The sequence below is a fragment of the Rhinatrema bivittatum genome, chromosome 5 (genome assembly GCF_901001135.1).
Source record: "Rhinatrema bivittatum chromosome 5, aRhiBiv1.1, whole genome shotgun sequence".
Classification (NCBI taxonomy): Eukaryota; Metazoa; Chordata; class Amphibia; order Gymnophiona; family Rhinatrematidae; genus Rhinatrema; species Rhinatrema bivittatum.
The window spans coordinates 29,521,309-29,534,388 of record NC_042619.1 but is presented as its reverse complement, the minus strand read 5'-3'; the positions used below and the strand labels follow the sequence as shown (position 1 = coordinate 29,534,388).

The 13,080-nt window shown below is 42.7% G+C and overlaps 1 protein-coding gene across 2 annotated transcripts in view; it reads left to right on the top strand.

The window, feature by feature from the left end:
- CLNS1A (chloride nucleotide-sensitive channel 1A) overlaps positions 1 to 12,556 on the top strand; it is a 101,995-nt gene extending 89,439 nt beyond the window's left edge. Inside the window, exons 6-7 of one of the 2 annotated variants that reach the window (XM_029602184.1) lie at positions 5,228 to 5,315; positions 11,976 to 12,556. In XM_029602184.1, the coding sequence (XP_029458044.1) occupies positions 5,228 to 5,295 (68 nt within the window). In that variant the 3' untranslated portion in view covers positions 5,296 to 5,315; positions 11,976 to 12,556. Of the gene's footprint in view, positions 1 to 5,227; positions 5,316 to 5,549; positions 7,073 to 11,975 lie in introns of those variants that run through there. The other variant, XM_029602186.1, reaches the window with a different exon arrangement.
- The last annotated feature ends 524 nt before the right edge of the window (positions 12,557 to 13,080 follow it).

The window sequence follows — 13,080 nt, the reverse complement described above, 5'->3', positions numbered from 1 at the left end:
TTACAGGAGTTTAGTACTAGGTTTAGGTTAGATAGGAGGCGTTTAATTTCGAAGAGACAATTTTCCCAGTGATTCAGTGTTTTTGTGTAAGACTCTTTAATGGGTATCACGATCTGGATGTCGTCAGCGTAAAGGAAATGTTTGAGGTTGAGGTTGGAGAGGAGTTGGCAGATTGGTAAGAGGTAGATGTTAAAGAGGGTAGGTGACAGGGAGGAGCCCTGAGGGACTCCTATGGGAGCGTCCATTCTTGAAGATTCTTTGTCCTGTATCTTAACCTTGAAGCCTCTGTTGGAAAGAAAAGATTTAAACCATGAGAGTGCGGTGTTTGAGATGCCTATAGAAGCCAGAATGGAAATGAGTGTAATGGTTGACCGTATCAAAGGCAGCTGATAGGTCTAGTAGAATCAGGAGGAAGGATTGGCCTTTGTCAAGACCCATTAAGATGAAATCAGACATAGAGATGAGGAGGGACTCTGTGCTCAATGATTTGCGAAATCCGTATTGTGATGGGAATAGGATTTTATTTTCTTCAATGTAGTCGGAGAGTTGAGTGTTGACAACTTTTTCTAGAATCTTGGCTATAAATGGGAGATTGGCGATGGGTCGGAAATTGTTAGGGTCTTTGGGGTCCAAGTTGGGTTTTTTAAGTAGAGGTTTGATGGAGGCCAATTTGAGGTCGTCAGGATATAGACCTTGGGTGAGTGAGCAATTTATGATGTCCGTTAAAGATTTTGCGATGGAGTCAGGGATAGCCAGGAGCAGTTTGGTGGGGATGGTATCCAAAGGATGGGAGGAAGGTTTCATTCTTCTTAAAAGAGTTTGTAACTCTAAGATAGAGATGGGTTCAAGTGTTTCTAGACCATTGTTATTGATGGATGACTGTTGAAGAGACTGGTATAAAGTGGGGTTGGTGGGGATTGTGGGTAGTTGTATTAAAAGGCTGTTGACTTTATTGTGAAAGTGAAGAGCAAGTTCTTCAGCTTTGGGTTGTGCTAGGTTGTTTGGAATCTCCTGTGGGTTGATTTTGGTGAGATTGGAGACATAGGCGAAGAGGGCTTTTGCGTCGAAGATTAAGTGATGTATCTTGGATGCATAGTAGTCCCTTTTGCATTTAGAGGTAGTAGACTTGTACTGGTGGAGTGAGGCTTTGTAGATGGATCGTGAATGGGTGCTAGGGGATTTGCGCCAGTCACTCTCTTTCTGTCTTAGACTTTGCTTTAGCTTTCTTAGTTCTTCTGTAAACCATGGTTGCCTTTTGGATGCGTTTGGCAATGGTTTTTTGGTTGCTAGTGGGCATAGCTTGTTAGCTATGGAATCAGTGATGGCGTTCCAAGAGCGGAGAGCTGTGTTCGGATTTGAAAGATCGATGGATGGTAGTTGGGAGGCTAGGTGTGAGCTAAGGTCCTCTGTAGAACAGGATCTTCTGTAAGGGAAGGATGGTAAGGGCCCCTTGGGGGTGGAGGATATTTTCAATGAGAATGAAGTTGAGATAAGTGAGTGATCAGACCAGGGGACCTTCTTGCTCTTGAGGCGCGAAGAGTGTTTGATGCTTGAATTAATAAAGATAAGATCCAGCGTGTGTCCCGCTTTGTGTGTGGGTTTGTTAACTATCTGTTTAAAACCCAGGGCTGAGAGGACACTGAAAAAGGATTCGCAGCTGGGTGAGAGGGTGGGATTGTCCACATGCAGATTAAAATCTCCTAGGATGATTGCTGGAGCGTCCAGTTTGATTAGGGTTGTGATTATTTCTACTAGGGGGGAGGGGTCCGTCTCAAGGAAGCCTGGAGGTGCGTAGACAAGTAGTATTTGTAATTGTTCCGAGGTGAAGAAACCAATTTCTAGTTTAGACTTTGAGGTGAATGGGTGTAGGGTGAGCCTGAGGTCTTTTTTAGATGCAAGTAGGAGTCCTCCTCCTCTTTTTTTCAGACGGGGGATGGAGAAGATGTCATAGTTTGAGGTGGGAAGTTGGTTTATGATTGCTGTGTCCGTGGGTTTGAGCCATGTTTCCGTTATGGCACATATATCAGGTTTGATGTCGAGGAGATAGTCGTTAAGGATTAGAGATTTCTTGGATAAAGATTGAGCATTGAATAATGACAGTGAGAATAGGGTGAGGCCTAAGAGTTGGGTGATAGATGTTATCAAAATTGGGGTGAGTGATTTAAGGTTACGATGTAGGATCTGTCATTTAGATTGTTTTGTAGATGGTAAGAATGGTATGTTAGATTTATCTATAGATGAAAGGTTATGTTGTAGTATAGGTATTGGGAAGGAAGGAGCCATTTTAGCAGGTTGTTCTTGTGTTGTGATGGTGCTGCGTTAGTGCTGACGGAGGACCGGAGGTAGAGGGCAAACGTTGTGTGCTATGGTACGTTGGAGCTGTGGCTGGTAGTAAGGTCCTCCGGGGCTGCACGAAGGGGCGCACAAAGGGGCAGGCCCCTTTGTCGCGCTCCTTAGGCGCGCGACGCCTGAGAGTAGCGGGATTTAAATCCCCGCTGTCCGCTTGCTGATTGGCTGCTGGAGGTGGTCTCGCTTTGACACGTCTGTTGTCTTGCTCAGCTTACAGTGGTGGCTGGACCCTCAACAATTAGCTCAGGGAGTGTCTCTACAGAACCCGGATTGGGTGGTCGTCACCACGGATGCCAGTCTCACCGGCTGGGGGGGCGGTCTGTCAGGACAGGTCTCTCCAAGGCCGATGGAACAGTCCACTTGGCCCATCAATCGGCTGGAGACCAGAGCAGTCCGTCTAGCGCTGCAGGGGTTCTACCCACTGGTACGCAGTCGAGCGGTTCGGATTCTTTCGGACAATGCAACCACAGTGGCGTACATCAATCGCCAGGGGGGCACCAGAAGCCATCTAGTCTCGTTGGAGACCGACGAGTTGATGACATGGGCGGAGCTACACTTACAGCGGCTAGCGGCTTCGCACATAGCGGGCGTGGACAACGTTCAGGCAGATTTTCTCAGTCGACAACACCTGGATCCTGGAGAGTGGGAACTCTCGGAGGATGCAATGCGAAGGATAGTACAGCGTTGGGGGAGACCCCATGTGGATCTAATGGCAACCGCGACAAATGCAAAGGCCGCCCGGATCTTCAGCCGCAGGCGAGAGCGCAGCGCGGAAGGAGTCGACGCGCTGGTTCTTCCCTGGCCTCGACAGTGTCTCCTGTATGTCTTTCCTCTGTGGCCTCTAGTGGGCAAGGTTATCCGATGGATAGAGACGCATCAAGGTCCGGTGATCCTAGTTGCACCAGAGTGGCCTCGTCGACCATGGTTTGCAGATCTTCTCAATCTGGTAGTAGACGGCCCTCTTCGGCTCAGTCATCTGCCACGTCTTCTTCGCCAAGGACCAATATTTTTCAAGGAGGCAGATCGCTTCTGTCTTGCGACTTGGCTTTTGAGAGGCGTCAATTGAGACGGCGCGGATATCCAGAATCTGTCATCTCCACGCTCCTGAAAGCTAGGAAGACATCCACGTCGGTTACTTATGTCAGAGTATGGAAGGTTTTTGAGGAATGGTGCGAGTCAAAATCGGTTCTACCAACGCAGGCCTTGGTGACACATGTGCTTTCCTTCCTACAGGCTGGTCTGGATTTGGGCCTTGCCTATAATTCTCTTCGTGTGCAGGTGGCGGCGTTGGGAGCCTTCCTACGTAGTAATGACAGGGAGCTCCTGGCCTCACATCCAGATATCCTACGTTTTCTAAAGGGGGTAAAACACTTGAAGCCTCCAATTAGACCACCTTGTCTTTCTTGGAATCTCAATTTGGTACTCCGGGCTCTATGTGCACCGCCTTTTGAGCCTCTGACTTCGGCCACACTCAAGGATGTCACCCTTAAGACCATCTTCCTGGTGGCGCTCAGCACGTCTGATCTCTGAACTACAAGCTCTATCATGTAGGGAGCCATACCTTCGTTTCACGCCAGGGGGGAGTATCCCTGCGGACAGTTCCATCTTTTCTGCCGAAGGTGGTCTCGACTTTCCATCTCAACCAATCGATAGAGCTTCCGTCATTTTTATCCTCTGATTCTTCTGACCTGCGTCTGTTGGATGTCCGGCGTTCTTTGATACATTATTTGGAGGTCACTAATGAATTTTGACTCTCCGATCATTTGTTTGTCCTTTGGTCGGGACCCAGGAAGGGTTGCATGGCATCCAAACAATCAATCGCTCGCTGGCTGAAAGGAGCGATTATAGCCGCATACATCGGAGTGGGTAAGTCTCCACCTTTAGCTGTTAAGGCACATTTTCTCCGCGCTCAAGCGACGTCGTGGGCGGAAAGTTCTGCAGTTTCTTCTCAGGAAATCTGTAGGGCGGCCACATGGAAGTCTCTCCACACTTTCGCAAGACATTATCGTCTAGACATTCGCGCGCTGTCTCACGGTCAGCTTGGAGACAGGGTCATACGGGCAGGGCTGTCCGCGACCCACCCATGATGGGGAAGCTTTGGTACATCCCACAGTCTGGAATGATCCTGGTACGTACAGGGAAAAGAAAATTATTCCTTACCTGCTAATTTTCGTTCCTGTAGTACCATGGATCATTCCAGACCCCTCCCTGGTTTTGGGGGTTCTTTGTGGGCCATCCCTGCTTTCCTGTCTTCACAATATTTTCACTCTGTATCTCTAGTTATTGCGAGCTGTGTCTTTGAACACAGTGCTGTTTGCAAGTTCTCAGTTACAGTTTTTTGAGTACAAGTTACTTGCTGTCACTTACAGCTGGTTTTTTCTCTATTTTTGAGATTAATTGATTCCTCTGGTTCTGTCTCTTCTCGTCTTGGCTTTGCTAGTCCAGTTACTGAGGATTGAGGTGAGGGAGGCGTGGTTATATAGGTCCTCCCCTGGGAATTTTTGGTTCTAACTCCATCTGCTGGACAGGGAACATAACCCACAGTCTGGAATGATCCATGGTACTACAGGAACGAAAATTAGCAGGTAAGGAATAATTTTCTTTTTCTTAACATAATCCTCTTAATTTATTATGAGTCATGCATTGCAAGAGCTGGGCAGCATGAACATTACTTTCTTCATCTTTGTGTGTCTCCTCCTCCCCCCCTTTTTTCAAGATATGTACTAGATGAGATGTGAAATAATACAAATACTTGCTGATTTGGGCAGCCCTTGTTGAATTTGCTATCTAGCACGATTTTCTAGTGCCATACCAGCAGTGCTGCATTTGTATGGTAATGCATTTTGAAGTACTGAAGGGGGCTTTGCTTTGCTCTCAGATGGAATGGAGGTGGACGTGGCTCCAGCAGTTGCAGGACAGTTTGATGATGCAGATGTTGATCACTGATTGAGAGACTCTTCATTAATGTAAGTTGTTTTTTTTTTCTGGTTTTTTTTTTTAATTAAACCTTGTCATCCATGTTGAGGTTATTTGATCTGGTAGATTTCTTAGTTTTGCTATTTGTTTGCAGTGCCTGAATGTTGAGATTTTGTGTTCTTTTTTGGTGTATTTTACTGCTGGGTGGGGGCTGAATTCTGATGGCAAGGGCAGTGACAAAATATGACTGGTACCTTTTTCTTTCCCATTTTTTTCTGATCTAGTCCTGATCATTCTGTCCTCTACTTCATGAACATCTGTTGTGACCATCAGGAGTCAACACACTACTGTCTTTACTATTCATATTGAGGCACCTTGAATGCATCAGTCACGATCCTTTTGGCGCCAGGCAGTAAAAGTCATGAAAATCCTGTTTGTATTTGATGCTAAATCCTGTTTGCAGTACTGTACTTACAGGAGCAGCTCTTATGATTTGGGGAATGTTAGCAAAACTTTATGGAGCATAGCTAGGTGGATATAGGTGGGTTCCAAGATTCATACAGGAGTCGGCATGCAGGGTAGCAGCTGAAACAGCAGAGTCCAAGAAACTGGAATCTAGTTCAGCATATATATCATATTTGGTCAAGTCTGCTCTGAGCTGTTAAGTAAAACAATGTTTAATCTTGTCTGTCATAATCTTCCTCTAGAGGCGTTAATGGACTTTTTCAAAGGTCAGACTCTCCGACTCCAGGATCCCTGGGATTGTTATACATGTCTACAGCCTTGCATTCTCTAATAGTCATTGAAATTTGATTAGTAAAAACATGTTATGGGTATAGCCTTTCTAAAATTACATGCTTTTTAGTTTTTCAATTGATTTTCTTCCATTTATTCAAAATAAAAAAAAAAAATGGGCTCCCATATATCCAGAGGATGTCTGTCTGTTTTTACATATGATTTACCTGTAAAAATCACTGTAGCTATCTGACACTTTCTACCAGCTGAGAGAATGCACAAATCAAAGAATAGTGTGGGCTTCACGGGTCTGTATTTTAAAACATTTATATTGCTAACACTTATAAGTGCTTAGTATAACAAAATAATTCTGTCACTATCCAAAGTACATTAAGATTCTGCATCCTGGTAAAATTGTTTAAAAAAAAAAAAAAAATTCTCCAAACCTAGCAGCCCTGAATCTGGCCTCCTGTATGTGAGCAAATTCCATTCTCAGTCCAGAGAGATGAACCATAAACAGGGCAATATTGTATCCGCCAGAAAAACTTTTCATGCAAACTACCACTTCACTGCACTACTTCCAGGCCATCTGCTGCTGTTTTTATAGATGCTTTAGAAAGAATCAACTTCTCTTAACTTGCCCATTAAGTTGCTTCTTCTGGAAATAATTGATCAACTCTGTCTCAGCACAAATGATTGTGAAAATGTGGGTTTTTTTAAATTTTTACTTTTTACTCTTACAGACTTACATAAAATCAGCCTTATAGATAGGAGGTGTATGTTAGTTGTGAGAGTGGGCAGCTGGGAGCAAAGTACTAGGACACTGCATTCCTGTTTGCTCTACATCCTACTTTTGGGCCCTTCATCTCAGTTTAACTATCTTGATAAAAAATGTATAATTATGCTGTCAGCAGTCATCCCCCCCCCCCCCCAAATAATCTGTATGTATTTGCAAGCACTGTTCATAAGAACATGCCATACTAGGTCAGACCAAGGGTCCATCAAACCCAGCATCCTGTCTCCAACAGTAGCCAATCCAGGCCATAAGAACCTGGCAAATTCCCAAAAATTAAGTCTATTCCATGTTACCATTGCTAGTAATAGCAGTGTCTATTTTCTAAGTCAGCTTAATTAATAACAGGTAATGGACTTCTCCAAGAACTTATCCAATGCTTTTTTTTAAACCCAGCTACACTAACTGCACTAACCACATCCTCTGGCAACAAATTCCAGAGTTTAATTGTGGGTTGAGTAAAAAAGAACTTTCTCCGATTAGTTTTAAATGTGCCACTTGCTAACTTCATGGAATGTCCCCTAGTCCTTCTATTATCTGAAAGAGTAAATAACTGATTTATATTCACCCATTCTAGACCTCTCTTGATTTTAAACACTTCTATCATATCCCTCCTCAGTTGTCTCTTATCCAAACTGAAAAGTCCTAACCTCTTTGGTCTTTCCTCATAGGGCAGCTGTTCCATCCCCTTAATCATTTTGGTCACCCTTCCCTGTACCTTCTCCATCGCAACTATATCTTTTGAGATGCAGCGACCAGAATTGTACACAGTATTCAAAGTTCGGTCTCACCATGGAACGATACAGAGGCATTATCACATTTTCTGTTTTATTCACCATTCCCTTTCTAATAATTCCCAACATTCTGAACAGACTATTTCAATGTGTTATCCTCAACAATGCCTAGATCTTTCTTGGGTGGTAGCTCCTAATATAGAACCTAACATTGTGTAACTATAGCATGGGTTATTTTTCCCTATATGCATCACCTTGCACTTATCCACATTAAATTTAATCTGCAATTTGGATGCCCAATTTTCCAGTCTCACAAGGTCTTCCTGCAATTTATCACAATCTGCTTGTGATTTAACTACTCTGAATAATTTTGTATCATCTGCAAATTTGATTACCTCACTTGTTGTATTTCTTTCCAGATCATTTACATATATATTTAAAAGTACAGGTCCCAATACAGATCCCTGAGGCACTCCACTGCCCACTCCCTTCCACTGAGAAAATTGTCCATTTAATCCTACTCTGTTTCCTGTCTTTTAGCCAGTTTGTAATCCACGAAAGGACATAGCCACCTATCCCATGACTTTTTACTTTTCCTAGAAGCCTCTTCATAAGGAACTTTGTCAAACGCCTTCTGAAAATCCAAATACACTACATCTACCAGTTCACCTTTATCTTCGTGTTTATTCTTCAAAAAAGTGAAGCAGATTTGTGGGTCAAGACTTGCCTTGGGTAAAGCCATGCTGCCTTTGTTCCATTAAACCATGTCTTTCTATATGTTCTGTGATTTTGATATTTAGAACACTTTCCACAATGTTTCCTGGCACTTATGTCAGGCTAACCGATCTGTAGTTTCCCGGATCGCCCCTGGAGTCCTTTTTAAATATTGGGGTTACATTAGCCACCCTCCAGTCTTCAGGTACAATGGATGATTTTAATGATAGGTTATAAATTTTTAGTAATAGGTCTGAAATTTCATTTTTGAGTTCCCTCAGAACCCTGGGGTGTATACCATCCGGTCCAGGTGATTTACTACTCTTCAGTTTGTCAATCAGGCCTACTACATCGTCTAGGTTCACTGTGATTTGGTTCAGTCCATCTGAATCATTACCCATGAAAACCTTCTCTGGTATGTGTATCTCCCCAACATCCTCTTCAATAAATACCAAAGCAAAGAAATCATTTAATCTTTCCGCGATGGCCTTATCTTCTCTAAGTGCCCCTTTAACCCCTCGATCATCTAACGGTCCAACTGATTCCTTCACAGGCTTTCTGCTTCGGATGTATTTTTTAAAGTTTTTACTGTGAGTTTTTGCCTCTACAGCCAACTCCTTTTCAAAATCTCTCTTAGCCTGTCTTATCAATGACTTAATTTTAACTTGCCAACACTTATGCATTATCCTATTTTCTTCTGTTGGATCCTTCTTCCAATTTTTGAATGAAGATCTTTTGGCTAAAATAGCTTCTTTCATCTCACCTTTTAACCATGCTGGTAATTGTTTTGCCTTCCTTCCACTTTTCTCAAATGTGTGGAATACATCTGGACTGTGCTTCTAAGATGGTATTTTTTAACAATGACCACACCTCTTGCATACTTTCTACCTTTGTAGCTGCTCCTTTCAGTTTTTTTCTATTTTTCTCATTTTATCAAAGTTTCTCTTTTGAAAGTTTAGCACGAGAGCTGTGGATTTGCTTACTGTCTCCCTTCCAGTCATTAAATCAAATTTGATCATATTATGATCACTATTGCCAAGCAGCCCTACCAGCGTTACCTCTCTCACCAAATCCTGTGCTCCACTGAGAATTAGATCTAAAATTGTTCTTCTCTTGTCGGTTCCTGAACCAATTGCTCCATAAAACTGTCATTTATTCCATCCAGGAACTTTATCTCTCTAGCATGTCCCGATGATACATTTACCCAGTCAATATTGGGGTAATTGAAATCTCTCCCATTATTACTGCACTACCAATTTGGTTAGCTTCCCTAATTTCTCTTAGCATTTCACTGTCAGTCTCATCATCTTGGCCAGGTGGACGGTAATATACTCCTAATACTATAGTCTTCCCCAACACACAAGGGATTTCTACCCATAAAGATTCAATTGTGCATTTAGTCTCATGCAGGATGTTTATCCTGTTGGACTCTATGCCATTCTGGACATAAAGCGCCACACTGCCTCCCGGGTGCTCCTCTCTGTCATTGCGATATAATTTGTACCCCGGTATAGCACTGTCCCATTGGTTATCCTCCTTCCACCATGTCTCTGAGATGCCACTTAAGTCTATGTCATCATCCACTGCTATACATTCTAATTCTCCATCTTACTACTTAGACTTCTGGCATTAGCATACAAACATTTCAACGTTTGTTTTTTGTTTGTATTTTCATTCTACTTTTTAATTTTTTTTTAGCTCAGGTGAGTTTTTAGTTACAGGCACTTGGACTATTTTTCTTATTATTGGAACCTCACTGTCAGGATGCCCTAATTCTAATGCATCATTAGTATCCTTTGAAGGTACCTCCCTCCGAACCATGCGCTGCTGAGCGACTGTCGGCTTTCCCCTTTGTTCTAGTTTAAAAGCTGCTCTATCTCCTTTTTAAAGGTTAGCGCCAGCAGTCTGGTTCCACCCTGGTTAAGGTGGAGCCCATTTCTTCGGAAGAGACTTCCCCCCCCCCCCCCCCCCCCCCCCCTTCCCCAAAAGGTTCCCCAGTTCCTTATAAATCTGAATCCCTCTTCCTTGCACCAACGTCTCATCCACGCATTGAGACTCCGGAGCTCTGCTTGCCTCTGGTGACCTGCGTGTGGAACAGGGAGCATTTCAGAGAATGCTACCCTGGAGGTTCTGGATTTAAGCTTTCTTCCTAAGAGCCTAAATTTGGCTTCCAGAACCTTCCTCCCACACTTTCCTTTGTCGTTGGTGTCCACATGTACCACGACAGCTTCCCCAGCACTGTCAAAAATCCTATCTAGGTGACGCGTGAGGTCAGCCACCTTCGCACCAGGTAGGCATGTTACCAGGCGATCCTCACGTCCACCAGCCACCCGGCTGTCTACATTCCTAATAGTCGAATCACCAACTATGACGGCCGACCTAACCCTTCCTTCCTGGACAGTAGGCCTTGGAGACACATCCTCTGTGTGAAAGGATAATGCACCACTTGGAGAGCAGGTCCTTCCTACAGGATCCTTTCCTGCTGTACCAGGTTGATGCTCTCCAATCATGAGACCACCTTCCTCCAAGGTAGCACCAGGGCTACCAGTTTGAAGTTGGGACTTGGCCACTGTGTCCCTGAGGTCTGTCTGCCTCAGCTCCTCCAGGTCTGCCATTCTAGCCTCCAGAGATCAGACTCGTTCTCTGAGAGACAGGAGCTCTTTGCATCGCCTGCACGTGTATTATTTCTCATCAGCGGGTAAAAAAATCATACATGTGCCACTCGATGCAAAAGACTGGGAAGCCCCCCCTCTTGCTGCTGGACTGTTGCCTTCATCTCAAATTTGTTCAGTTCCTAGTTAAATTTTAGGTTGCTATGGGAGTAGGAATGTGTCTAACGTCCTTTAAATGTATTGGTGAAGTCACTATATGTCTGGTAGTGGCCTACAGGGGAATGATCAAACTTTCAATAAGGTGTGGGGAATTCGTAAAGTGAAGTTAAAAGGCTGTGGTTTGGGGTTTTTTTTGTTTGGGTTTGTTTGGTTTTTTTTTAGTGTGCAAGTGCACATGGAAAAACACAATTCTCATAAGAAATCCCAATAGTATTTGCATTATACTGGCTCATAGTAGCCAAATTTGAACTCAGTATATAAATTGCACAAAAGAACATTTTTGTGCATGTAGCCTTTTAAAAATTAATGGGAACATTGGTTGAGGGTTCCATAAACAATTGCCTATACTGTGGCTTAGGAGACAGTATCCCTGGCCACTTCAAACTGGGCTCGTCATGGAAGAGAGGTCTAGGCAAAGGGCAGGCTAATCCATGCTGATTGAGTGCTTTTGTGACTGCAAGCAGGCCTTGGTAATTCTCTTTTGAAAGGGTTTCCTGCCAAAACTCACCTCTTCATGTTATGGAATTGGGTTGCAGTGTAGATACACTGATAGAGGGGGCAGGAGAATGAGATTAGGAGATAGAAAAGAGGGTAAAATCCACTTAAAGAAATGTCAGGTATAGAGTGATGACTGTTATGGTACAAAACACTTGTAGCTTTCTACAAGATGCATCCATTTAAACAAAATAAAAACTCCATTCACTTCTCACCTACCCAACAGTATTTTCAACTCTGGGTTTAAAATCCTTTTAGCTACTCCCGTGTCCTCTTTCTCTCCATTCTTTTAAATGATCCACTGTGCTACTGTTTTGATTATATTTGTAAAATGCCTTGAATAAAAATCCATGAGAAATGACCATTAATTGGTTGATTTTAACTTATCATTTTTGTTTTATTTTCCAGATGCAAGCTCATGCCACTTACCAGGATGAAGTAGAAAGTATCCTGATTTATATTCTGCAATTAATGTTTCATTATTAATAAGCATGGGCATTTAAGTCTGTAAATTCTTTCATCACAGATGTGATGAGTGCACAGTTTGAAATTTCCTTGAGTAGAATTTTTTTTTTTTTAAACACCCCAGAAAAAAAGAATGGTAGATGCCTATTCTAATCATGGCTGGCATAGTTTACAGAAAGTGTCTGGGAAATTTTGGTAAAGTATATATTGTAGGTACAAAAAATTCTAGATTGTACTAGAATTTTTGCAGTATTTTTGTAACATTGCCCTTGCAATCATTAAACAAATGTTTCTCTGTGGTTTTAATAAAAGATAATCTAGGATCAGCATCAGCTGACACTACATCTTGATTTCAAGCCCTTATAAGTAAAGTGTTGTGTACGTTAAATGCTTTGGTCTTCTGTTTTAAAGAAAAATGATAGACTGGAATGAAATCTCCAAAGGCACTGCACATCAGAACAGTTGGTCATGCCCTTGTAATAACTTTAACAGAGTTGTTGAATAAAGCTACATTTTGTAATTTATGATGCTCTTGGCTTGTCTGCAAGTTTCATCCTGTTTAAATTGGAGCAGATTTCTGAACCATCCTCTTTTGTTGCATTCAATATACTATTAACATTTGTTTTTCTTGAATTTAAAACTTCCTCAGGGATGCAAGAATGGATTTCCATTTCTTTTGTACAGGATTCTTAAAGGTTTATGAATTTTCATTTACTGAATTTTCCAAATCGGAAAGGAACTATTTGAACAGCAGGTCTGTGGAAGCCTTTCCATGCTCTGGCTTTCTCTCTGTTAGGAATTTATTTTTATTTTTTTAAAGGAGTCAGCAGCTTTTACCCTCCTCCACTTGACTTCATGTTTCATGGAGAGAGCTTCTGGTTGAGTTATTTGGAAGGACCTGTAGACTCTTTCATAAGTAATATTAATGGATCCTTAGTCCCTTATTTCCCTCACTTCCATTCTTTGGTTGTCAGCACCTAGTTCTCAGAATAAATTAGGATCAATTCTGCTGGTAAAGGAAAGCTTCTTAGCGTTCAGACAGGTGAAT